The following is a 27454-nucleotide window of genomic DNA, read 5'->3' as shown; positions in this document are numbered from 1 at the left end:
GCAAGATGGCTTTACAACCCTGTATTTGGTTAAAAAAAATAGCAAGCTACATTAGACTGAAGTTGTCTAAATTGCTTTCAACACAAGAAATTCACTGTAAACGTCTATGTAGTAACATATTTTATACAATCTCTTTCCTAAGTCTCCAATGAATTTTCACTCACAGGAATTTTCAGAGTTAAAGGGAGAACTGCACAAACACCCCCCCACACTGCTTTTTACTTACCTTTTCGTATTATTTCCCAGATGTCTGCAGCTAGATGCAGTCAGAGAACTTGTAGGGAGCGTGAAGAAATCTTGATTATCACTTCATCACGCAGCCAATCAGATCTGGCTAAATTATGGCATCACAAGGCCAAACCAGAATGAGGACAATGCTTCCTGCACTAACTCTGAATGGGCAAAGAGTTCTACCCCATTTTGTAGCTTTCAACAGATGTGTGAGCATTTTTCCATCAAATCCCCCCATCTCCATTCTTGTCCCCCTCCTTTACAAAACGGGACTCTTCTGAACGTGTAGAACTTTAGATGTGTGCCATATCTGAAGTAACATAAATGCAGCAAATGAGATGCTATCCTAGCATTCAGCAAGATTTCAGTCTTGTACATGCAGCTCACATGATGGGCACATAAAGTAGGTAAGAATCTAAAGGGCAGGTTTTCAAAGATCCCTTAAGATACATTTGCTGTTAGACCGCTTGGGTATCAGTACTGACACCTTGTGGTCAGTGCACCAATCCTGTCTTGTCTTTTTCAATTATTTATAAATGGGATTTGTTAAAAGATACAAGTTGAACAACAAAAAACAAGTTGATACAAGGAGAGGACAACATACAGGTTCTTTTGTCTTTACAATTCACACACAGTTGGATCAAGCCTGTTTCTCTTTACATACAGCCCCAGATATCATGGGACAAAGAGGCAAAAATCATTTGCAACTCAAAAGGCATTTACACACTTTATCATTATGACCCTAATATGCCACTGTCAACCAGAAAAAACAAAACAAACAAAAACAGGTTGCTGATGTATGAGAATTTTAAAAATATCCAGATACTTAACAGGTGATGTTTTTAAAATCTGAATACCAGAAGATCTGCATTTAAGTCCACTGAATAAATGTATATACATGGGTGCATACATATCATCTGAGAAAGGGGTATTTAAGGCATGGACCAGTTCCACTGCACTCCCTATACATGAACAATTCCCAGAAGACTCAACAGAGTTCTGTCCCTTCCCCAACTGGCTTACCTATACTGTCAGCATCATGGGGCATTATGGGGAATGTGAGCTTTGTACATACCTCCAAAATCCTTCTCCATATGTGGTAAGAGTTATTTGGGTTTTGCAAGGAAGAAATGGGGCTCTGTTACATCCTGTGAGACTCTTCCTCACACAGGTTATGTAGTCACAGTAGTAGTGGGGCATGCCTTTAGCACTGTATACAATACAGGTGACAAGTATAAATACAACAACAAATTCAGTAGCTCCAATATAAGCCTACAGCAATATTTAAATATTAATGTTTTTAGAGATTATAAATCCTCCTTGACACGTATATGTCCTTCCTGCAAATCTTCCAGTTTTGGTGCTAGCCACCTGAAGTATACATCCACTGGATCAATGTTCCAGTGTTTATGAAAGGAAATCGGAACTTGATGGGAGAGATAGTCCTTTGGATAATCCACCGGCCGAGCCTGAACAGGTAGGATGTAAAAAAGAAGTCATGTATAATAAGAGTTTCTTAGACCAATTAAGCAGAATCACAGTTAGAAATAACGCAATTCAGTCAATCCTAGGTCTTAATTATTCTTAAAGGAGAAGTGAAGACATTCAAATTCTATACATGTTCAGTATGTAAAGACCACTTTACACAAGCTGGGCTCTACACATGTAGACCACCTAAGCCAACACAAAGTTCAGTGGGAGGGCACCAGGTGGCAGAGGGGCTGGTGCAACCCCAGCCTCCCACAGTGTGTACGAACTGAAGGATTATCATCTGGAGGAAACAGATTATTGTCCTTTGTCATGATCAAAAACCCTCCCTCATTTCCAGATGTGTTCATTATGGGAAGAAGTTATGGTTCAATTTCCAAGCAGCTCTCCATTATAATTCCAAATGAATTATCATGTGATTGAGGGGGGAGGGCATTTGGAACAGCACAGACATATAACACCACCAGCATACAAATATTATGAACCAGGACAGACCCCTTGGAAAGCAGATGATTTTTTCCCCTAATGCTCAGTTAGCAAGCTTGTAATTGCTGAGCTCATTCCCAAACTGAGCTGAGAGAAGTTCACTCATTGCTCATTGTAAGGGCACAGTAATGCTGGGCATATTGTGTTGCTGGAAGCAGCAGATGACTACTGTTCCACACTGTTAGGGTTGCCATGCAATATGTTCTTAAGAGACTAACCACATTAGCAGTTATATGATTCTACCCAGTGCAATTCTGCAATGGTAATGTTGAAGTACTGTATAATTTCATCCTGTCTCCTTGTAAGTATGAAATTAAATTCAAGTTCCACTTTTGCTTCAGCTATGAGAAGCTCACTGCCAAAAACCTTTATAGCACTAAATGATCCAATAATTGACACGACCACTAGAAGAACAGAGCAATGAGACTCTTTGGCAGCAGAATAACCTGGCTGGGAATGGGAAGGAGGGTAGGTGGGAACAAGTGAGATGTTGTCTACTGAGGATCAGGGTAATAAACCAAGACAATTAAAAACAATTCCGTTATGAATAACTTATCAGAATCACAACAGGATTTAGTTGTCACTGGGTCATAATTGAATAGTAGAGAACCATTATACAAAAGTAATTTTTTAAAATTCACAGTAGCTATATTAAATGTTTAAATTTGCATGAATAAAGAGATTAATCATTATTATTTCTCAGCAGCAGTTCAAAATCTTAATTCAGGTGATTTTAAAAAGAAGTAATATGTTTTAAAAAGATGTTCCAAGTCCTGTCCTTCCGAAGAGCATGATTACTCTTGAATGGCACAGAGATAAGGAAGCTTAAACAGAATCTTCCTCCATCCTTCTAACAGATGCTGAATTGCCCAGATCAGAGAGAACACATTCTTCAGGAACATGGCCAGGCAGCTGTTTAGAAGGTCAACAGAAGCTGCCATCTACTTATACCCTCAAGTGTACTTTTAAATTATTTAATATTTAATTCAATTGCGTCTAGAGCTATTCAGCATAGGGATATAGATACAGTATGCTATTTTATAAAATTACTTCATACATCTAATCTGAAATGAAAACAAACTAAGAAAATATGGGGGGAAAGAGAAAAATGCATCCCTTTATTCAATCTGTAACAACTATCCCTCAGGGCCTAACAAGATGTAATTGACTATGAGGCTTCTCAGACAATTTTGTGAATTCCAGCTGCGAATGTTGCTCAAGGTACATGGGGCTTGATTCAGCACTGATCCAATAATACTGCAATTTCTCCACAGTTGAAGGCCTACTGAAAGATATTCTTGTTTCACTGTAGCTTTGGAATAGTTTGCACAAGTCCCAGTTCCTTCACAGTTGCTATAAATATTTCTTGCCATCCCCCTTTTCTTGTTTTTATGTTATATTTACAGTTTCTAGCTAGCAAAATATATTATTTCTGGAGGGGCTGCACAGTATACATATTTTATTACTTATTTAAAATACCTTTATGCTGCCTTTCCACGCAGTATTTTATTTTATTTATTTATTTGTCATATTTATATCCCGTCCTCCCCGTGAGCGGGCTCAGGGCGGCTTACATTACTTATGTCAAGTAATGTACAAGCTCCTCAAGGTGATGGTGGTGAAGAGCCTAAACATTAAAACAAACTTTAGGATGCTTTTGCTGGTACCTGTCTGGTGTCCTGTGTGTTATTAGAAAGCTGTGGAAGACAGACAGGTGGCCTGTGACACTGTTGCTGTGGGTCTTGCCCACACCAATAAAAAGATGATTTAATAGCTAAGTATTCTGCTTGACCTATCAGTAAAGAATTTACTGGCAGAGAGAATTAAATGTATAGCTATACAAAGAAAATTATTGACTTCCGATTTTGGCAACTTCCATGGCGGGTGCGCTCCTTCGGTGCTCTGAAAGGAGCAGCCCGTGACGCGGCAGATGGGAGGGGGCCCAGTTGATCCGGACCCCCCCCTCGGAGTCCTTGTAGAGGACTCTCAGCCTGGGGCGCTAGAGGCTGCCTCTCCCGAGGCTGTGGCCAAGGAATCGAGGCACCTCCGAGCTCCGATAGGTCCCGTCACCGTGGTGCCATTATGGCACCAAGAGTTGTACACCGGGCGAGCGAACAGGTGATCCAACAAAATAAAGCTCTCCTTACCTCTGCAGCAGACGTGGAATGAAGTGTGAGTGCTAATTCCTTTTTGACTGGCTATTTGGCAAAGTGTATATCCGAAGCCCTGAACGGCATCGACGGAGGAGGAGGGAGCTAGCTCATATCCCCCCCATTTCATTTTTAAGCAAACTCTTTTAGCAAGAGGAGCTAGGAGAAACGGCAATGGTTGACTGAATCAGGCAAAGTACAAATCTAACCAAAGCGAGCTTTTGAAGCAACTTTTGCTGACTTTTGAAAACTTTCCTTGAAATATAAACAATGGCTGGGCGGGCAGAAAAGATGGCAACGAGACTGAGACACTCTCCTGCAACTACAAGATCAACATGTCCGGCTACTAAACCGGAAGTAAATATTGACTTATGAACATGTTGGCTACTGCATTGCACCCTCTGCTGGAGCAGATGACTAACCTCAACAAGAAGTTGGATGAGATCCAAAAACAGCTTAAAGAGACGAATTTAAAAACAGAGGAGACTGTAAAATCAGTGAAAAAGGTTGAAGCCAAAACAAAAGAGACTAATCAAAGACTGGAGGTGATGGAAAAATAAAGATCCTCTGATAAAATAAAGATCCTCTGATAAAGACCAACTTTTAAGACTACAAATGGAAAAATCGGCGTATGTTCTGAGATTTCAAGGTGTTCCCGAACAGCAAGATGAGAATCTGAAAGAAATATTAAGTGAAGCATTGGCCCCAATGACAGGTTTAACGGCGGACATATTGCAAAGCGATCTGGATTTGGTCTACCGGACATATCCAGAATATATTAAGAAAAAGAGCCTGCCTGGGGAGATAGTGGCGAGATTCTCTAAAAGATCAAGAGACCTGGTGCTCAAGGCCACAAATGGGAATACCTTAAAAATCAAAGATGAAGAAATCAGAGTCTTAAAAGACATTCCATTTGAAATAAGAAAGAAGAGGATTCAATTAAAAAAAAATTAACCGGCTTTTTGCAGAAAAACTCCATCCCCTACAGATGGATAATACCTGAAGGACTGGTCTTCAGCTACAAAGATAAAAAAGAAAAGACAGACTCTGTTTTAAAAGTGAAGATGTTCTTGGAACAGCAACAAAAACCAGCGAACAAAAAAGATACAGCAGAGGAACAAGATATTGAAGAAAAAAGCAGCACACATGGAATCAACAGCGAGATGCAAAAAGCAGCACACGTCGGAATCAACAGCAAGTAGTAACCTAGAAGAAGACTCTGAATCAGAATTAGGGGCAGCAGCCCCAAAAGTCCTGAAAGTCAAATGGAAATATGAAAAGAAAAATAAAGGGAAGAAACAGATTTCATAGAATTGTATAAGCCTAAACGTTTGTATTTACTTGATTCAATTATATATTTACCACTCTGTAATAGAAGTGGTAGAAATTAGCTATATTCCAAAAACTATTTCTTTATAGAGAGAGCTTTAGCTAAATATGCATCTAATCATTATATATAATCCTTGTATAGCTTATTTTAGGTTAGTGTTAGTGTTTGTATTCAGAAAATAATAAAAAATATTTTTTAAAAAGACAATTATCAAAACATACAAAAATGCCAAAACTGTAGATGAAATTTGATCTATCATACTGTATGTTTTTTTCTGTAGAAGCTAATCAAGTTTTAAAAGTTATAAATTTTGAAATCAGCATTCTGCAAAACTTTGAGAAACAAGAGGAAACTGATTCAGTGCTAAATTATAAATCAAAAAGGAAAAGAAGAATTCATATACACAGACAAGCAATATGCTCAGTTTTCTTGATAATTGTGTCAAAACAAACAGTAGGACATGATTCACATTTTTTAAGTATGATTTTGAAGCACTGCAATATTATTAATTTTGACTATGCTTTTCTTCCTCGTTCTTTATTCTTAAAGGTTTTACAGCTATTTGCTAGAAAGAAAACTGTTTTGTCATTCTGTTGCTTAATCACTTGAATGCTTTTTGGTATTCTTGCCAAACAAAGTGACAGCATTCCATTTTGAGGCTGTAAGTGCTCCTCATGCATCCCAGGCCTTGGAACTGACAAGAACAGGCACAATAGGAAACAATATTTTAGAAGTGCATTTTATTTTAAGCATAATATAAATGAACAAGTGGGAACCCGCAAGGACTTGCAGGAGCATCTCACTTCCCCCTCTGCCACTATTTTTCCCTTTCCTGAAAGCCCCCATAGTCTCTTCCCTTTCCTGCTTCCTTCTAGGGTTGCCAACCTCTGAGTGGGGGGTGGAGATCTCTTGGAATCACAAAAGATCTCTCGACTACAAACATCAATTCCCCTTAGGGCTGCCAGACTGAGGTTGAGAAATCCCTGGAGATTTGGGGGTAGACCCTTTGAAGGGCGAGATTTGGGGAGGGAAGCAGCCTCAGCAGGGTATAATGCCATACAGTCCATCCTCCAACGCAGTCATTTTCTCCAGGGGAATTTATCTTTGTCATCAGGAGAGCAGTTGTAATTCCATGTGATATCCAGCCTCCAACTGGAGGTTGGCAACCATAAATCCCCTGGAGGAAATGGCTGCTTTGGGGGGCAGACTCTATGTCATTATACCCCTTTGAGGTCCTTCCCGTCCTCAAACATTCCTTTCCAGGCTCCCCCCCTCCCCCCAGTTTCTAGGAATTTCCTTTTCTTCCTGTCGGCAATTCCCATATCCTCTCCCTGCCTCATTCTCTCCTTTTTAGCCATTCACCAACCAACCTTTTATCTGCCTCCCATCTTCAGCTATATTTATTCTTTATTTACTTCATTTATACCTCACCTTTCTCCAAAGTGAGGATCAAAGCAGCTTATATTATTTCTTCTGGTTTTTACCTACACAACAACCCTGTGAGGTAGGTTAGGCTAAAAGTATGTGACTGGTCCAAAATCACAGTGAGTTTTCACAGCAAGATGAGGATTTGAACTTGGGTCTCACAGATACTACTCTGAAACTACACCACACTGGCTTTCATAAGGTGGCTGCTGTTGAACAGTAGAAGAAAAAGAGTTGGTTTTTATACCCAGAGTTACAACTGAATTCCAGACAAGAGAGTTTTGTTGCCCTAGAGAAAATGACTGCTTTGGAGGAAGGGTTGCTATTTGCCCAGTGGTGGCAGGGAATCCCTTGATTTTGCAGGCTCCTGCCCAGAAGTGACGTCAGCATGTTGGTGATGTTGGGGGGGTGATGCTCTGGGTTTTGGGCAAAATTCTATGGTTTGATGCTGATTTTACCATAGAGTTTTGCCCAAAATCCAGGCCGTTGCCCCCGATGGCACTTCCAGGTGATGCAGTCACGTCACATGCAACATCACTGTTTTGGGGGGAATGGGGGGTGACGTCACTTCCCAGTCTTGGAACATCCCCCCATCCCTCTGCCAGCAGGTGAAAGGGACCTGGCAACCCAATTTGGAGGGTAGACTCTGGCATTATATTTGGCTGAGGCCATTCCCCTCCCCAAACCCTGCCTTCCTCAGATTCTACCCAAAAAGTTCCAGGATTTTTTCAACCTTAGCCAGGTCTGGCCCTAATGAGTCCTCCCACAAAGGTCAAAATAGGCCCGAGAAGGGTCCTGCCTCCTCCCCCTGCCTTTTACTGCCAGAACCCATCCTGGAATACTGCGGTTGCCTAGCAACAGCCACTGAGGGAATCCATTGGTTAAAGCTACAGGCGCCCCTTTTATCATTTTTGGATTTTTTAAGCTGCCCAGTGTTTTGGCTTTTTAGATTTCACATTTTTCTGCAAACCTGGTACTCTTTTCAGGTTTGCAGAAAGATCTGTCCTGCATGTTCACAGCTCCAGTCACCAGATTTAAGTATCCAAAGATATCTTGACTTCACTATTAGAATATAAGATACTTATTTTGTGTTTAGCAATTAACTTATAAAGTAACATGGGGTATATGGACTGTCAGCTCCCATATGATCTTGACTGACAGTTAAGATCTTTTTCAGAGGACTTGATCTGAGATGAGATGGGTGGATTTGATAGACAGAGGTTTTCCAGTTATGGTGGTTCTTCCCTGATATTCCCCCTCTGCAACTGTATGCTTGAAACAAAATCTGACAAACTTGAGAATCCAGATGAAAACACTCCTATTTTCCCAGGTAGTTATGAAGTACCGTCAGAAGATTTTATTGTCTTAATTTTTATTGTTCCTCTGTATTCTGGTTTTAGTGACTTGTTGTTATGTTGTCATACTGGATATTGCAGTGTTACAAAAGGGAGGGGAAGTTGCACACCCCAGCTGCTTCTGGCCCATGCTTTATCCTCTCTGCTCCCCCCGTCACTTCCTTCTCCTGGTGGCAAGGCAACTCCTCACAATGTCTGGTCCTCTGCCTCATGTTGTGCTTTTGGGCACTGCCTGTAGACTTCAATGCCCTCTCCCAGCATTGGGCAAGCCACACACACCTGGGAGAGAGCACTATTCCATACAGCAAAAAGGGAAGCACAGTTGCACTGCCAAGAAACAGTGGTGCTATGAGGGGTTGTAATATCTGTATCTCTGTAACTACTTGGAGAAGTGACTTTCCCATATCTTTAAATCAGATTATTCTGTAAACCTTGGGGCTGCCCTCGGTTTGCAGAACCGTAAACTGTAGCTGTGACTACATGAGCCCAAACAAGGGCCAAATCTTGGGTTTTCAATATACTGAATACTATTTTAGCTTGTTATTTTATTGTAATAAGCTGCCTAATGAATTCTTTAAACCGAGAGTAGGAAGAAATAAGTTAAATAGATAAATTTTTCAGTGCTCACCTGATGGAACAGAGGGCTGTGTGTTACTGGAATTCCTAAGCCACTGAAACACATTCCAATTACCATGTCATCAGGGGCATCATTGCTATAACATCGGCATTTACTAGCAAATAATCTTTGGACTGCTTCTCTGCTGAAGACCATCCTTAAGGGATAAAGTTAACAAGAAATGTAACATATATTTTGTTTCATTATACAAATTTGCAGTGATTATCACAGACAAAAACCCATAGCACTAACAGTTTCCTAGTATTAAAGGCATTTAGACAAGGTAACATCAACACTAAGTTTATAATGCCAATATGAATCACTCTCCTCACAGAGTTAATATCACAACTGAATAAAGTCAGTAACAACCAATTTTGTACATTATGTTGTTTCTTCAACACCAGTGACATTCAAATAACAATGATCTTAGGAACAGTCACTCATTTCTAACAAACAGTTTAACCTACTGACAAAAATAAGATGTTTGATGAAGAAGAAGAGATTGGATTTATACCCCGCCCTTCACTACCCAAGGGAGTCTCAGAGCGGCTTACAAACTCCTTTCCCTTCCCCTCCCCACAACAGACACCGTATGAGGTAGGTGGGGCTGAGAGAGCTCTGACAGAAACTGCTCTTTCAAGAACAGCTCTTATCAGAACTATGGCTTGCCCAGGGTCATCCAGCCAGGTGCAAGTGGAGGAGTTTGGTTTTAGATGCACTCCCAAATGCAGTTCATTTGTGAATGGCAGGGCTCATCACCCATAATCATAATTTAAAAGGTAGCAGTACAAGGGTTTAAAAATGCTGGGAGCTCCAAAGTACTTTCTTTTGGTCAGCATGCAATTTTCACAAAAGAACTGCATTTCTATCTGTACTAATTTTCCACAGCAGAGCAAGTTATGACATAACTCTGGAAGACAGAGTTAGGCCACTATGTTTTAAAGCCTTGCCATTATTATCCAGCCACCTGAAACATACACACTGTGATGATTTTCCCCAATAGCCCCAAATGTCTACAAAAAGCATCCATCTGTGGAGAAAAGTCTGCCCATCATGAGCTTCCTACCAATTGAATGGATTACTTTAATCCATTCTAAATTTTAGTTCTCAGAGGAACTGAAATTAGATGAATTACCCTCCTCCTCCAGTGATGTAACTGTAGCCTCCTGATCCTAATCCGTAGCCATAACGTTCTCCAAGAATCACTGGTTCACTTGGGTTATAGCAGCTGAGAAGTTTCTGAAGCCTAGAGATACTAAAATACAAAGTAGTGCATTCAACTACAATTATTCCAAAATGATACATTTAAAGCCTTTAAACAATCCCAAAGCCTTTAAGATGTCAGCCTAAGTGGCAGTATTAGCTCTATGATAGCAAAACACATGTCTATTAATTGTTGACATTGCAGATAAAATAGTCAGAAGATACCCACTTTAAATACATTATTAAAGAAGTGGATTTAAAAAAAAATCTCTTGGGCTTGCTCTGAAGTATGATGTATATACTTTATGAAATATTACTTTTAAAAGAATATGTAAGTTTGCCTGTAACGCAGAGTCTTTAATTTAAACATCTATCATTTTCTCTAGGCTGTTCCCTATGGATGGCAAACAGGAATGATTTCAGACCTCAAAAGCCAAATACATCTTCATAAAACTCTTTATCATTTCTGTATTATAGCAGAACCAAGAAAACTAAGCAGGTTTATGGCACCATTATTCAGGGCATTATAAAGTAGATATTTCCTACTACAGAATTTCTGCCTAAAAGCTGTTGCTTGGGCAAATATGGGAGTTTCCAGATGGTGACTCCCAGCAGATGGAATGGTGACTGGAGCACCAAACTGGATTGCCACACAATATGGCTGTACAGCACAACTGTCTTTCAAAAACCTCTATCTGGAAGTCCCTGAAATACATACAGTTGCTAAAAGAGACACTGTGCCCCAACAGTCATATCTTATGGTACCTCTGACAATGCCACACAGGAGAGCAAGCAGTATCCCATCATTCTGAACACATGCGCACGTGCACCCCCCCCCCCACAAAGGCATGAGATTGGTGCATGTTAATTGGTTCTAGTAAAATTACTTGGAACACAAGTTCCGATGTAAGTTCTTTGGATCAAAGCAGCTGAGGAGAATGCAAAGTTCAGAAAACCCAAAGGGATGCTGCATATTTAATCTAGATAATCAATACATCTGGCTAGCTAGGGATTGGTCAGTGGAAGGCTCACCTTGCAATATGAGAATCCCCCTATGTGTTCCTTTCAAGTTAGCTTTTCCCTCAAGAACATGATAGCTGAGTTCAGGGCTCTTTTTGTAGAAAAAGCCCAGCAGGAACTCATTAGCATAATAGGCCACACCCAACAGCAGAAACTCATTAGCATATTAGGCCACACCCCTGACAGCACAGCTCATTGGCATATTAAGCCACACCCCCATGTTGCCAGAAGTGTGGTCATCCAGCCACACCCACCTTTTGCTTGTTATTCTGTTTACCTTGTTTGTTGTCCAAACCCAGGGCTTTTTTGTAGCAGGAACTCCTTTGCATGTTAGGCCACACACCCCTAATGTAGCCAATCGTAATGAGTTTCTGCTGTTGGGTGTGGCCTATTATGCTAATGAGTTCCTGCTGGGCGTGGCCAACTTGGGAGCCAGCCGGAATATTGCTCCTCAGTTTGCTTGTTACATGCTATAAGAAGTCCCAGAGTCTGTGTAATAAAAGAGAGTGAAATGGTCTTGCGTTCAATTTAAGAAGACTATTCTCCTATTTAGCTCTGACCTGGATGGCCCAGGCTAACCTGATCTCTGAAGCTAAGCAGGGTTGGCCCCAGTTGCTACTTGGAGGGGAGACCCCCAAGGATGTCCAGACTCACTATATAGTCATTTTCATATTTCATATTTTATCAAAAATCAATCGAAACTTTTTCACATGCTGTTTTGGAAAAATACAGCAAATACTTCAGACTGCAATAAAGTATTAACTCTTCAAGGCCACAGTAAGCTTTTATCTTTATGTCTCTCTTTTTAATTGAATCATCCCTAAAGTGGTGTAGAAGTTTGCTAGTTTTCAGATACATGGGACTATTCACTAGACTAGGCAGAATGGAAAAGTAGCTAACTTTCAGGGATATTTAGCGTAATCCTGGTTACAGTCATACATACATACTCTCTCCCTTGCTCTACACAGAGAGAGAGAGAGACAGACAGACAGCATTGTGGTCTCTGCTTACAAATATTTAGTATTTGAAATGGAATATATTAGCAGACTGAATTTATTTTATTTGATGGAACCAGATTACTGCCTAGACAGGTACACAAAAGAAGAATGAAGCTGGTTAAAAGGATATTAGATAATAAAAGAAAACTGAAATGGTCAAATCTCTTCAGAAAGATCATATAAAATAACTATCAAATAAAATTTATACTACAAATGGAAAGAGGCACAAACAAGTTCAAAGGTGGGTATTCTTGATTTAAAGAGCTGGGTGTTCAGATTAAAAAATGAGGTACAATAGAAATGCACCCTAGCTTCTCAGTCTCTAATGTTCATTGTTAAGATCCTTTCCCCCTCCAACTGCCATTGATTTTCCTATCAATCCCTTTTATGTGATTGACTTCCAAGTGATATTGCAGCCAATGTGTAAGCATGGAGTATGAGCTGTCACTGGTGGGTGGACAGCTATATCTCATTCCGTCTAAAGCACTGAAGAAATTGCACTCTAATCAGATAATGTTTAGATAATGCATCTGACTTTTGGCATCAGCTAATGCATCAAGGATGAATCAGTGGATAAAACAATGCTTTTGCCTCCAGCACCCACATTGATTGATGCAGATCTTCATTGCCAGAATGTTATTCTGTGAAGTGCATCCCTGCCATAACAAATTTAAAGCCAGAGAGTAGCAGCTGCCCAGGTTGTCTGGCCGGCGTTGCTGGCCACGGCATGTGCCTCACTCCTTGAGACACTTGCAAGGGCAAGGGGCACTCTTTCATAGTAGCATCTAAGCATGAACAGATGGAGCTCTTCAAAGAACATGTTAGCGAATCAAATGGGCAGAAGTAGCATGTTCTTCTCAAAGTAAGGATTTTCAAAGCAGCAAAAATCAATTTTAGAGACACAGTATGGGAAAGAGATAGGATATGTTGAAATTCTTATAACAGATATAGATGCTCAATTTCATAAAAGCACCATGGTCTGGATGAACAACCATTGCAGAATTTTACAGACACCAGCCTATTAGGCATAAGATGTCTTTCTGTGCTATGGTTTGTCCTTTCCGTGCCATTACTTCTTTTGTGAAGGATAAAATTATTGCTTGCAACATCTAATCTCCAGTTCCAAACATATTCAAAAGTAATTCAGATTTTAAACGTGTGTCGGGCGCTCTATTCTTCTTAGTACTAATTTTAGAGTATTGATATTTCCATATAAACCATAGATTCCTTTGCTGTCATAAAATCATTAAATATTTTTCTTTTCCTTCTATTACCTGAAAAATGCAATTACCATATTCCTCCCCCTTGTCTACACTGCACACTTCAAATTCTTATTTTGCACTCCCATCATTTTAAATATACTTGCATCTCTCCCTTTGAGGAGTCTATGAACCCGACACATGATAACATTATCTCAGTGTTACAGTCAGAACAAGATCAAAACAGCTGCACACAACATGCAGGAAAATAGCAGCAGCGGTACAGGAAAAAAGACAGTACCTAATTTCTCACACAATTTGAGTGAACCCCCCCCCAAAAACCCCCACAACAACAACAACTGTTGTTACAAACTCTCATGGCCAAAATGACTTCAGGTTTCTGAAGATGGCACAGACTCACTTAAAAACACAGAACAGATGCTGGAGAGATTATCTTTTATTCCTACACTGGTGCTGCAGTTCTTTCCCAAAATGCAGTGTTTGTTGCAGAACTGGCACTTACTGAAAACAAACTATGCTGCCATCTTTCAGGACACTAATCCAGTTTTCTGGCATGAGTTTTTAATGTATCTAGTTGTTAGCTTAATTTAACATTTGAGATATTTTGAATTAGCTCTAAATTATTTGGCTCTCCTATCCGACAGTTCATATTTCACTTGAGATCGCTGTTACTGCATGTTAGTTTCCCAACTGTGGCTTCCAAATAAGTTGACTTGTAAGGAAGAATACAAAGTTGCTACCTCTGATTATGTTATCCATACCTTATTAAAGTGTCATCGTCCACAATAACTAACCAAGGTGTTGTAGAAGGATTAAGGTTTAAAAATCTTTCCAAAATAGCAAATGTTTTTCCACAATGACCTACATGAGAGATATGATCCAGAAGTAAATACAATGTAATAATTCAAGTATCAAGTAGCAACCATAAAACATTTCTAAATCCTATGACCAATGGTGTTTGTTTAGCAGTACCATGTTTATTTTTTATTTATTTACTCCATTTATACCCTCCCTTGGTTCCAGTTTACATTGTTCTCCATTTTATCCTCACAGTTACCCTGTGAGGTAGGTGAGGCTGAGAGTGTGCAACTGGCCCAAGGTCACCCAGCAAGTTTCCATGGCATAAGTGGAGATTAGAACCTGGATCTCCAAGATTCTAGTCCCACACTTGTAACCACTACAGCACACTGGTGTCATTCATTCATATATACATACATACATACGGATGTACGGATGTATTACACCAATGTGGTGTAGTATAATATACACACACACAACAGAAACTTCTAGGAGATAGTGGAGATTTGAACCTGGGTCTCCCAAATCCCAGTTTGACAATAATCACTACACCATGCTGACCGTGGATTTATATTAGTGGTTGGTGGACTTTCCCTAGTTTAACCAAGGGTGTGCCAAGGGTGTGCCAATATGGTGATAGTTATAGGTGCTACATGGCACCTGCCACTGTGTGCCTGCTTGCTTCTTGAGCCTTGGGTATGAAACCCAAGGGATCCCAAATGGAACAGAACAGACAGGGAGCTTAATCAAGATGGGTAGCCATGTTAGTCTGTCTGTAGCAGTGGAAAAGAGCAAGAGTCCAGTAGCACCTTAAAGACTAACAAAATATGTGGCAGAGTATGAGTGTTCTGCAAAGTGAGCTATGGCTCACAAAAGCACATACTTTTTTAGTCTTTAGGGAGCTTCAGGGTCCCCTCTAGTTTCTTTGGAAACTGAATCCAAAGAGCATGTCTTCCCCAAGGTAAGGTAAAGGTTTCCCTTGCTCGAAATCCAGTTGAATCCGACTCTAGGGATGCGGTGCTCATCTCCATTTCCAAGCTGGAGAGCCAGCGCTGTCCAAAGACATTTCCGTGGTCATGTGGCTGGCATGACTAGACGCCGAGGTGCACGGAATGCTGTTACCTTCCCACCAAAGCGGTACCTATTTATCTACTTGCAATTTCTTGCTTTCCAACTGCTCGGTTGGAAGGAGCTGGGACCAGAGACGGGAGCTCACTCTGTCATGCGGCACTCGGGTCTCGAACTGTTGAACTACCGACCTTCCGGTCTGCAGTTCAGCGTCTTAACCACTTGAGCCACTGCAGCCCCTCTCTCCCCCAAAGCAGACAGCAAATCCCAGCCTCTTTCTGCCTGCTTGGATCAGGAAATTATTCAGAAGAGCCCAGAAGGATGAGAGTGGCTTGCCCAGTGAGTTTACCTCAGAAATGAGGCTTGAATCAGTGTTCGTCTGATTTGTAGCGCCATCTATCTGGGAATATACTACACCAAATCTCAGGTAATAAAATTTTATTTATTTAATTGATTTACTTCATTTATACTCTGCCTTTCTCCCCAATGAGGACTCAAAGTAGCATACGTTGTTTCCCCTCCTCCACTGTATCTTCACAATAACACTGTGAGGCAGGTCAGGCTGGGAGTGTGTGACTAGTCCAAAGTCACAAAGTGAGTTTCCATAGCAGAGTGAGGATTCGAACCCGGGTCTCCCAGATCCTAGTCCTACACTGTAACCCTAATACATATATACCTCAGAAGCAAGTAATTTTGGTAAGGGATTCTAGGAATATAGAGGAACCATATATTTTCTATTTAAAGCTACTGAACATTATGCATGAAATTACTTCTTGAATTTTCCATAAAACTTCCAAGCTTGAATGTGATAGATATAACAGCTATTATTCTAGCGCCATGTATCAAGTCCTTCATGCGCCAACAACCTGAGTTGGCACCAGCAAAGATTCTTTGCTATCAGTATGAAGATCTATCATAGTTATTGTGGCAGCCTGATTTATCAGACAACTACTAGACCAGGGAAGCAGATGAGACTGTAAAACTAAGAAGGGGAAGGTAACAGACTGTGTTTGAGGACCTTGTAACTTACGACTTGGGAAAAGACAATGCAGAATACCTCTTCACCTAGGAACTGTAGGTGGGATAAACCACAGAAGAACTAAGAATGCAAGATTCTGTGCCTTTGTCAGCACTCCAGGTATCTCTTTTTTGCACACCTATTTGCAAGATTACAAATCCCTCCTACTGACAGAGCAAAACTGAGGGAAAAAGGGGGAAGGAGGAAGGAATAATTTCATGTAAGTGGCAGGGATTTGGTACTGCCACCCTTCCATCCCCACAGCTCTAAATCAATCTATATGGCCGGTGTGTAAAGCTCTGCCTTTCCTCTGTCCCCAGTATTTCCCTCTTGGTCTCTTTGACCTTATCAGAGACAGGCAGAGTGTGAAGCAGTGGGCTCTTTTTGTAGCAGGAACTCATTTGCATATTAGGTGACACACCCCTAATGTAGCCAATTCTCCAAGAGCTTACAGAGCTCCTCTTACAGGGGCTACTATAAGCTCTTGGAGGATTGGCTACATTAGGGGTATGTCACCTAATAGGCAAAGGAGTTCCTGCTACAAAAAGAGCCCTACATGGTGTGTCAAACAGAGAGGGGAGGGCGATTAATGGCAAATTTCTAACTTTGAACAAATTTCTAAGTGGAGAGAAAAGAGCTAAGTGCTTGGGGTTTCCTCATTCCCCGGTCTTAAAAAACCCTTCCCATTCTGTCTTATTGGAAGATGAAAAGCCTCTTCCCAGTTCCTCCCCTCTTCAATGCACCTGGGACTCTCTCTTGCCTCACAATGCATAGGCATGACCACTGCCTGTGGTGCTTCTACATTCATGGCTGGGAAAAGCTAAGCAGGCGGATTAAGAGAGCTGTTGTGCTCACATTATTCCAGCTTGCAATGGGTGCCAGCAGCAAACAGTTGGCAGGAATAGGTCAAGAACATAAGCAGCTCCAACTGAACCCCACCTCAACCATTCACAAGGAAGATCTCCAACCCTCATAACCACCTCCTCTTGCTGCCGCCTCCATGGGCCACATCATGGAAATAGACAATGCCACTGAGAAAGAGCCTGTTAAGACTGCACTGCCTGGCCCACTGACCCCTTTAGGAACTAACCCCAGATAGACTGGGCAAAGACACCATACAGCAGCAGCTGGTTCCAGAAGAAGATCAAATCTATGAACCAGTCTTTCATATTTTAAAGCATGCACTGAGGTCATCATGTGCATGTGTGTGGGGTGGGGGAGAACCTGGGCTTACCATCATTAACTGTATATTCCTTTGTGAAAACTTTCCATTACTGAACCAAAGTACAATGTTAACACGGCTTAAAAACTCACCTCTTTCAGTATTTGGCACTCCTAAGTCAACCGTAGGAATTGAACTTTCTGTGTAATCACTGTAGTATTCAATAAGAGCAGCCTCTGCTTCCCAGGTCCGTTTCACAATGGGTACTACAGAATAAGAAATTATTCCCAGATGTAGGTGAGACTGTGTTTAGGTAAACATTAACTTTTCTTGCATTTGCAGTCACTGATTCACGAGGGAATCCATAGATTTGAGCAAATGTCACCTAACAGCACTCAAGCAAAAGGAAATCAATGCAGGCAACAAGCTCAATCCTCCCTCTGTAGGTTTAAAACTTACCCCTCTGTAAATTAGGCAGAAAAATCTTGAAGTGAACAAATTTCTGTCTCAAGTCATATTTAGGCTTCTTTCTCTCCCAGTTGTTCCTGGGCTTCTTCATTTAAGTGTCTATTGCTCCTGGAGCTTTTCCATTCCAGTCAAGTGTTCTCTCCATTTCAGCTTTAAACGTTCCCTTCTTCCAAATGAAGGACATATTCCTTATTTTAAACTCATCAGATTCCTCCCACCAGCAGTGTTCTGGCTCCAAAAGGATCCTTGAGGCCTGGTCTACACATGCAGCAGAATAAGGTAGCACGGAGGGCTGAGGTGGTATATTAGACTCTATATATTAGACTCAACCACTCCAGATAGGAGGATTACATGTTTCAGAGTTTCCCATCCTTAATAATACCCTGTACGTGGAAACCTAACACAGAATGCAAAGGGCCAGGCTCAGAACCTAATGTTGCAGGGTTTTTTTATTTATAGAAAGTTTTTTTGGGGGGAGGTTACATGGGGGAGCATAGACTAATAGCCACTGATGGACTTAACCATGATGATCTTTTTTTGGAATGCCACGGACAGCACACACATGACCTGTGCTGCGTCAGCTGCACTGATTACTGGTGGAGTACTGAATCAGGTTCAATATCTAGGTTTCACCCTCTTTTTAACCAAGGTTGGTTCCCCTCAATCTTTTAACACCTCTGTCTCTAACACAGCAAACAGGACAAAGACGTTAGCAGACCTTACTTCCAACGGTACATTACTTGACAAATCAGCTCTGGAAAATAAACTGGACATCAAACTTCCCTGCTTCCAATTCTTTCAACTCTCCCACTTCTGCTCTTATATTAATCTTAAACCAATCATCAAACAACCACTGACAGATTTTGAAATTTTACTAAAACCTTCACACCCTGGTGGAACTCTCTGCTGAATGACATCGGAGCCCTGCGGGATCTGGTGCAATTCCATAGGGCCTGTAAGGCAGAGATGTTCCACCAGGCTTTTAGTTGAGGACAGCAATGGAAGGTTAAGACTGGCATCCTCCTTTTTCTTTCTATGGTCCCCACATACCCTTCCCCGCCCTGCGAAGTGGGACAGCGGTGTGGCCAGTAAAGGGGGACTGTTATATTGCTCTCTAGATCAGTTTTAAATTATATATCTACTGATAGTATTTTAAATGCTTTTAAAATGGTTGTAAATCGCCCAGGGCCTGCTTGCAGGGTGGGCGATTCATAAATTTAATGAAATACTAATAATAAATAATAATTTCTGTAATGTCTTTTTAAAGTCATCTAAAAGCTAACGGCCGTATGTACTTTCCACAAGAAATGTATGCATTGTATCAAGTATTTTGTTTGTCCTGCTTAAACCCATTAATTAGTAATATCAGTGACAAATATTACATATGGGAATGAAAAATCCACACAATCCATGAAGGGAAACAGTCAAGTCCAGAGAAGATATCCAACACTTTTCCTAGGTAGTTTATAGTGTTTCAGACTCCTGGTGTTGGATATCTTCTCTGGACTTGACTGTTTCCCTTCATGGATTGTGTGGATTTTTCATTCCCATATGTAATATTTGTCACTGATATTGCTAATTATATGCTTCTTTTCACTTTATTGAAGTCTCGTTTTGTACATTTATACTTGCGGGTATTTCAGCTCACAGTTGTTTTGTTTCGCTGTTCCTGGCTATATTAGACTGTGTGCTGTATTGTTTGTTGCTTTCTGCTTAAACCCATGACACATTTCTGTTTCTGCTCTTGCTGAAATACACAATGAGAAGTCTGAATCCACAGAAATCCCTAAGCATGGACAAACCAGTCACAGAAAAGGAAGGCAGGCCCTGCACATGGGATTTGCATATAACACAAACTCCAAGAAGCTGAAAAGGTGCTGAAATATTGTTTAGATTTTTTATCCTTTAATGGAAATAAATTCTCAGCCTTAATACTGCACTGAAGTTGGTTTTGGCAGATAAAAAAACACTAGATAAAACGAACTCTCTGAAGCTAGCATCTATAAATTTTTCACATTCTTGAACAAGATTATCCTCCACATGGTAACATGATGCTGTGAAGAAAGTTCAAGCATTTTCCCTACTTCAATGTATTCCATGAAGGACATTTAAACTTTAATTTCATTTTCACCATGTTTCCTTAGCTCTGAGAAAGCAACCTATTTTTCTTCAATTACAATGCACGTCAAGAATACTGAAATGTTCCTCAGCAAACACCAGGTACAGGTGAGTTATTGTCTTGCATCATAAAATACATGCATGCACACACACACACAGAAATTAAGGCACTGGAATGCTAAAGCTTGATTAGTGGAAAGCAATGATAAAAGATAAATGTAACTGAATTACTACAAGCCACAAAAATTACTCTAACATTTAAGAGTACAATGGCTAAATTGAGAGTATTGTCTCGTATTTACTATAATGGAAGCTTTTCCCGACACAACTGTCCAGAATTATAACAATACTCCCAATATTAATGAAAACAATAATCATATCCTTTCTGACATTCCAATATCAAATCAAAACAATAACTACCAGAGTGTACACACCTAGCATGAGGTTACCTCTCTCTGGCCTCACAATGTGGCAAACTTAAAGGACACAAGTACAAATTTTAGTGAAATGAAACTTCACTTCAGGTATCTGTGTAAAAATTGACAACTTTGCATGGTAAATGATGAATTTGCACTTTGTGAATACTCAGATGCCAAGCTAAAACTACCCAGTCAAAAGGTTGAAGAAGTAGGTTTTTTTCTTCTTACACTCTTTTCAAATAACACTACCCAAAGATAGCAGGATAGTGATTCACATGTTAATGGAGCTCAGAAAATGACGTACTTGTTCCTTACCTAGGGAAATGACCAGAATCTTCTATTTTGGTTTATTTATTTGCTGGTTATTTCCCCAAGGTAGCAGGGGAATGTCTCAGAGAGATTCTGTCCTCTGCATACATATACATATTTATTTATTTATTAGTTTGATTTCTAGCCCTCCCTCCCCACCAAGGCAGGCTCAGGGTGGCTCACAACGAGAACGATGGATAAAACAACAATATAAAAATCAGTATAAAATACACAATAAAATTATTAAAACATACACAAGAGGAGGAAGGGTTTCGCTTTCTGGAGGAAGGAGGCAGCCAACAAGATGGCAAAGAAAGATAAAAATATGAAAAGCAGCATGAACAAGAATCCTAGAAACTCTGTTTTTTTTTTCCCTAGATATGGGTAGGTTGTACACAAAAGATAGCATTTATTGCCTATTTTATTTGCCATTTCCCAGTTGTTGCTAGTCAAGTGTTGCTCAACTGTACGCTTCTTCTGTTTGCATGCAAACAATGACTGCTTGTACAACTGAAGATAAATTCTCACTTGGTAGGGTCACTCACACACAAGCATCTCCTTGCCTTCTCTTGGTAATATGACCCAAGTAGTCCTTCATATGAGGGTGCAGATAGACCAATCACACCCCATTTGGGGGGGAACCTTTATCCCTGAGGCTTTCTTGACTTGACTGGTAGTTTGGAGTACAAGAGTGATTCTCAATTTGGAGATGAGTCTCTTATGTAATAAAAATCAAAGGTCCGGGGTCCCGGGTGGTCACCTGGCAAATGCTTCTCTAACTTGTGATCTGGTGGTAGCAGTAAAAAGGAATCCTAGGTGATGTGGTGGAATAAACCTGAAGAGGAGAAGTCCTCATGGATGACTAGTCGCCTGAAGCCTAGGCTAGCTAATTTTACACCATGGTAGAACAAAATGCTCACAAAGCTTGTTTTACTACAATAGGAACCCTGGAATAAGGGTTGTTGTTGTTGTTCAGTCGCACAGTCGAGTCCAACTCTTCGCGACCCCATGGACCAGATCACGCCAGGTCTTCCAATCTTCCACCATCCTCTGAAGTTTGCTCAACTTCATGTTCGTTGCATCTATGACACTGTCTAACCATCTCATCCTTTGCCGTTCCCGTCTTCTTTGACCTTCAATCTTTCCCAGCATCAGGGTCTTCTCCAGTGAGTGCTCCCGTCTCATTTGTTGGCCAAAGTATTTAAGCTTCAGTTTCATTATCTGGCCTTTCAGGGAACAGTCGGGGTTGATTTTTTTTAGGATTGACTGATTTGATCTTCTTGCAGTCCAAGGGACTCTCAAGAGTCTTCTCCAGCACCATAGTTCAAAAGAATCTATTCTTCGGTGCTCGGCTTTCCTTAGAGTCCAACTCTCGCAGCCATACATGACTACTGGGAATACCATTGCTTTGACCATGCGGACTTTTGTTGGCAGGGTGATGTCTCTACTTTTTATCATGCTGTTAGGTTCGCCATCGCTTTCCTCCCAAGGAGCAGGCGTCTTTTAATTTCATGGCTGCTGTCACAGTCTGCAGTGATCTGGGATCCCAGGAACGTGAAGTCTGTCACTAGTTCCACGACTTCCCCTTCTATTTGCCGAGGAGTGATGGGGCCGGATGCCATGATCTTAGTTTTTTTGATGTTGTGCTTCAAGCCCACTTTTGCACTCTCCTCTTTTACCCTGAGCAAGAGGCTCTTAAGACCCTCTTCATTTTCTGCCATTAGAGTGGTATCGTCTGCATATCTGAGGTTGTTGATCTTTTCCCCAACAATCTTAATTTCCGCTTATGATTCATCCAAGCAAGCATTTTGCATGATGTACTCTGCATATATATTAAATAAGCAAGGTGACAATATACATCCCTGTTGTACGCCTTTTCCTATGCTAAACCAATCAGGGCACTTTGCATAAATAACCATAGCTGATAATAAGAACAAGATTGCTAATATTTGCATCTGCAAAACCCTTAGATGTATTCCACTTCAAGACAACAGGAACTTCCTTTCCACTCTTCCAGTTACAGATCCAATAGCAATGCAATCCATACAGGTAAGCAAGGGAGCAGAATTCCATTCATCAAAGTTTGACTGCTGCAAATGTCTTCCATCATCCAGATAATATGTACTTACTACATACTAGTTTGGCACTCCTTCCTCCCTCAACATCTGCCAACAAGGTGTCCCACTCAGAGGGTGCATGGTAAATATGTCCTGAGCAGAAAGGGAGAACTTGGAGGTAAGATAAACTAATGTCACTGGAATAATGTATAACATGGATGACAGTACAACTGTTCACCATGCTACTGCAGCATTTGGGAGGGCAAAACAGGAAGCACAAACAGGTTTCTGGCTGAACACCATCCCCTTCAGTTCAATCAATGCTACTGCTGGCCAAACACTCAGGTCCCCTTTTTGCCTTACAAGACCACAGCCTGGCCTCATGGAACAGCACAACTAGAAACTGCAGAAAGAAACTGATTGCAGCTCCCCGCAGAGGATAGTTAAGCATTGGCCCAATTACTACAGTATCTCCCCCAACAGGTGAATGCAAAAGCATGGGTAATATTGAGGAGAGGGCAATGAGGTGTAGGAACTTGAACTGCTCCTTGGGGAAGCCACTCTCTGAAATCTACTGCTCACTACCATGCACAAGAGTGTCTGAGCCACATTTTGTCTTGCAACTGCTGAACAGTAGTAGAACCAGGTGGTAATTACTTTTCCTGTGTTTTCTCCAAATGGGGGGAAGCAACAATGACCCAAATTTATGGTGCACTGCTTTCCATAAGCAAAGCCAAACTCAAGGCCAATAGCTGTAATAACCAGAGATAACAGTGTTGCAAGGGTGTGAACACTCTTGTTGTAGTGTAGCACTTACACCATTGTGTGCTTTTTAAGCAACAACACTATACTATCATGGGCATGCAGTGCCCATGCTCTATCTGCTACTATATTATTCTGTCAATGCTGCTTTGAAAGACTTTGGTACTTTCATAAACATTGAATAACGCACCTTCAATCCACTTTAGTGACTGTTTGCAAGTGGATTTTGCCATTTCACACAGTAAAATCCAGTTGCAAAGTGGACTGAAAGTGGATTGGATGTGCATTATTCAATGCATGTGAACCCGTCCAAAAGATCTGCTAAAACAAGAGAGCCGGTAAACCATTCTTCTGATTGGCTTTCAAGATTCCACTCCTGATGCTTTTCAATAAATGCATGGATTGTTTCACAAGTAAATAGTGCTTGGCAGACATGCATCTGCTCACACCCCCTGCAAAGCTTGAACCTCAGTTGCTCTCAGAATGACACTCTCACTTAGGAAGCTGAAAGGGACCTCCACTGACTCAACAGTTGTGCTTCAGCTAGATGGAGAGTACAGTTTGAATTCAGAGACTCCCTGTATGCTGATGGTGTACTATTCAGATTGTACAATGAGGAGATGGGGTGATTAGTAGATGCAGCTGTGATCTAGGGGGTGGCCTACATGTTACACCCCTACATACCCCATCTATTTTTTAGTTTACTTATTTATTTCAAATTGCTAGGCCGCCCTTCCCTGAGACAGGGCTCAGAGCTGCTTACATCAAAAGCGAATACAATACATGAGAAAAATTAAAACAACATTAAAATATATTAAAACATTCCATCAAAAAACAGTACTGTGTCCAAGATAATTTCAGTATCCACCTGCCCTCTGGATGGAAGGAAAGATGTGGAGGAAAAGAGGGGAGCGCCAGACCGTTGCTGTCCTCAACCAAATGCCTACAGTCTCAAGCTGCTTCCAAACACAGAAGAAGGAGCAACTAAAGGCATCCCTCCAGACTTTCATACCCAGAGTGCAGATGCCAAAAGGCCAGGAAAAGAAGCAGCATGGATTAGACTCTGAGTCTCACAAAGGATTAATGTTAGTGAAAATTAATTAAAATTTGAAGGGAGCATTCCCTCTGCAAAAAAAAGTTCATCTTAAAAGCAAACACTTTGATTAACTGAGATCATTTCAGATTCCAACCACAAGAAATGGTCAGTGCTTGTGCCTGCAAAGGACAAATAGTACAGAGGAAATAAAGGGATTACTCTTAAGCCAAATATCTAACACATCCTAGGGAGCAACCTAGTCTCCTTCCAGAATTAATTATAAGGGCTAACACATCTCCTGAGTCCTAAGATATCTGTAAGCAAATGTCAATCCACTGTGTTTGAGTTAATCATGTCACAGTCAGCTTTTGCCACAAACAAACACTAACAGACAAAAAACCACTGTGGTAAAATTAACAATGACACATTTAATAATTCTATGAGCATCAATTTGTGAAGCTATTAATCTTACAATATGGTTAGATAATTCAGACATAGGCACAGCAAAGTCCAACATAATCATATCCTCGATGAGCACACCGGTTTTTACACTCATTTTACCAATCTTTCTCATGAGTAAGAAGTCTTATAAAGTTGGAAGATGCTGCTCTTGATTCAGCTTACTTTCTTTTTAAAAATAGTAGAGCTTCTTATTTGTTTTCTTCTTAGTCAAATTCTCCTGAAAAACAACTAGAATAGTTGTTAGACTTACTTTCAGTTTCATTGCAAGTACTTGAATGGGAGCAAGCCAATTACTAAATTTCTAGTCGTAGCAACCAGTCCAAAATTTTTTTGTGGCCTACTTTGAATTGGCTGGCATTTGCTTGCTTTCTCACATTGTTGGCTAGTAGCTCTCTATTAGGGAGTAGCCAACAACGTGAGAAATAGGGCTGCCAAGTGGGGGTGGGGGGCGGGGAAACCCCCACTTTGGAGGCCCGATTTCCGCCGTGGCGGAATCGGGCCCCAGGGGGAACCCCGCCCCCTGAAGCTGCGTCACCAGAGGTTTTCCCCCCGCCGGTGAGTAAATAAGACTTGGCAACCCTAGTGAGAAAGAAAGCAAATGCCAGCCAATTCAAAGTAGGCCTGTTGCCACACAAAAACTGAAAGTAAGTCTAACAACTATTCTAGTTAAAAACCATAAAAAAACTATTCCATTCAGCTTCATGTCTTTTTCCACTCCTTATAACTATGAGTAGCTACCTTATACTGCATCAGACCACTGGTCAACCAAGGTCAGTGTTGTCTACTCTGACTGGCAGCAGTGCACCAGGGTCTCAAGTAGACCTTTTTCACATCACCTGCTACTTTTTCACTGGGAACTAAACCTACATAGAAAGGAAATGCTCTACCAGTAAGCCATGGGCTCTCTCCTTAAATATGTGCTGTTCCACTGCTTCCACTGCTGTCTTTCTCCAGCCCTCATATATATGGCTGTTTTTGTCCAAATTTCCCTTCATGTATGTCTTTTTTCTAGTGCCCAGGTCTACACACCAGTATATGGTTTGTAGACCTGACTCCTCCTCCTGCTGTTCAGATGATAAGAATGTTGTTTAATGGGACTCAAATCCCTAGTTCTGGTTTCCTACACCAGTACATTTTTCCACTATGCCATTGGGAAGGTAACAGGGATGACGTCTGTGAATGTGCTCTCTTTATTCCTCTTATCTTGTATCAAGTTCCTGTGGATTATTGTTTAGTAGACTTACAGGTATCTGTATAAGATACTATTGTATCAAGCTCCTGTGGATTATTGTTTAGTTAACCGTAGACTTACAGGTATCTGTATAAGATACAGCCACAATCCCTTTCCTCTTCCTTCTTACCACCCTTGATAACAAACCTAATTTCTGAAAATCTGTTGCCAATTATATAATAATTTTATTCTGCCAATGAATATTAAAAGAAATAAGAAATATATTTGAAAGCAGAGAAAAAGCTGAAGGCTGATGTCCTTCAATGTAAGGCACAGCTGGATTCATTTGCCTCCTAGCCTACTGAAGTAGTGAATGTGACATATAAGGGATTCATGAACATAACAAATAAGCTGAAAGGGAAATTCTTCAAGTTTTAGACAGCTGCCATCAGTAACAAATGCCATCTGGTCCAAAATCTTAGAGAAAGTTGTTCTTCAACCCCAGCTAAACTCTTGCTAAAATTAAAACTCTAATTAAAACACAGCTTGGGTTTGTAACACAATACTGTACATAAATGTGTTCTATTAAAACTCCCATACGTGGATGTGAAATAAAAATAAGTTCACCTATGAATACAATGTCACTGGATGTTTTCCCAGAATCATTAGGGAAAACCTGTTATTAGTTTTTCATGAAGAATGATAATACAGAGCTATTAATGCACAAAATAAGCTATTTTGAAAAAATAATCACCATTCTGGGGATTGCAAAGTATGCTAAATATCTGTGGATTCATTTAGACTATCCTCCAAAATGTGGTTTGGATGATCCAAAAATGAACTGCAGGGCTAGGCACTCCCTCATACCTTCTTGTGCACAGGTACGTGTTTCAATTTCCTTTTTCACGTGAACCATAGCTGGCCATGAAATCTAGATCTGCAAACTTTGATTAGCGTTTTACCTCCAAACCAAAATGAGAAAACCACTTCAAAACACATTTAAAATGTGGTAGATGAAACTGGTTTGGAAGAAAAGTACTAACTACATTTGCCAGTTTGGTTGCTGCAGCAAATGATGGTGAGT

At 40.7% G+C, this 27454-nt stretch overlaps 1 protein-coding gene across 1 annotated transcript in view; it reads right to left on the bottom strand.

Annotated features, from left to right (window-relative positions):
- Positions 1-247: 247 nt before the first annotated feature.
- The window catches only part of B3GLCT (beta 3-glucosyltransferase), an 86718-nt gene continuing 59511 nt past the window's right edge, over positions 248-27454 (bottom strand). Inside the window, exons 11-15 of the mRNA XM_015405531.1 lie at positions 17721-17834; positions 14284-14383; positions 10217-10336; positions 9094-9238; positions 248-1700 (exon numbers count right to left, since the gene is read on the bottom strand). Coding sequence (XP_015261017.1) covers positions 1539-1700; positions 9094-9238; positions 10217-10336; positions 14284-14383; positions 17721-17834 — 641 coding nt within the window. The 3' untranslated portion in view covers positions 248-1538. The remainder of the gene's footprint in view (positions 1701-9093; positions 9239-10216; positions 10337-14283; positions 14384-17720; positions 17835-27454) is intronic.

The sequence above is a fragment of the Gekko japonicus genome, unplaced genomic scaffold, assembly GCF_001447785.1.
Source record: "Gekko japonicus isolate JY-2015 unplaced genomic scaffold, Gekko_japonicus_V1.1 scaffold2615, whole genome shotgun sequence".
NCBI classification, from domain to species: Eukaryota; Metazoa; Chordata; class Lepidosauria; order Squamata; family Gekkonidae; genus Gekko; species Gekko japonicus.
This window is presented reverse-complemented; position numbering and strand designations above follow the sequence as displayed.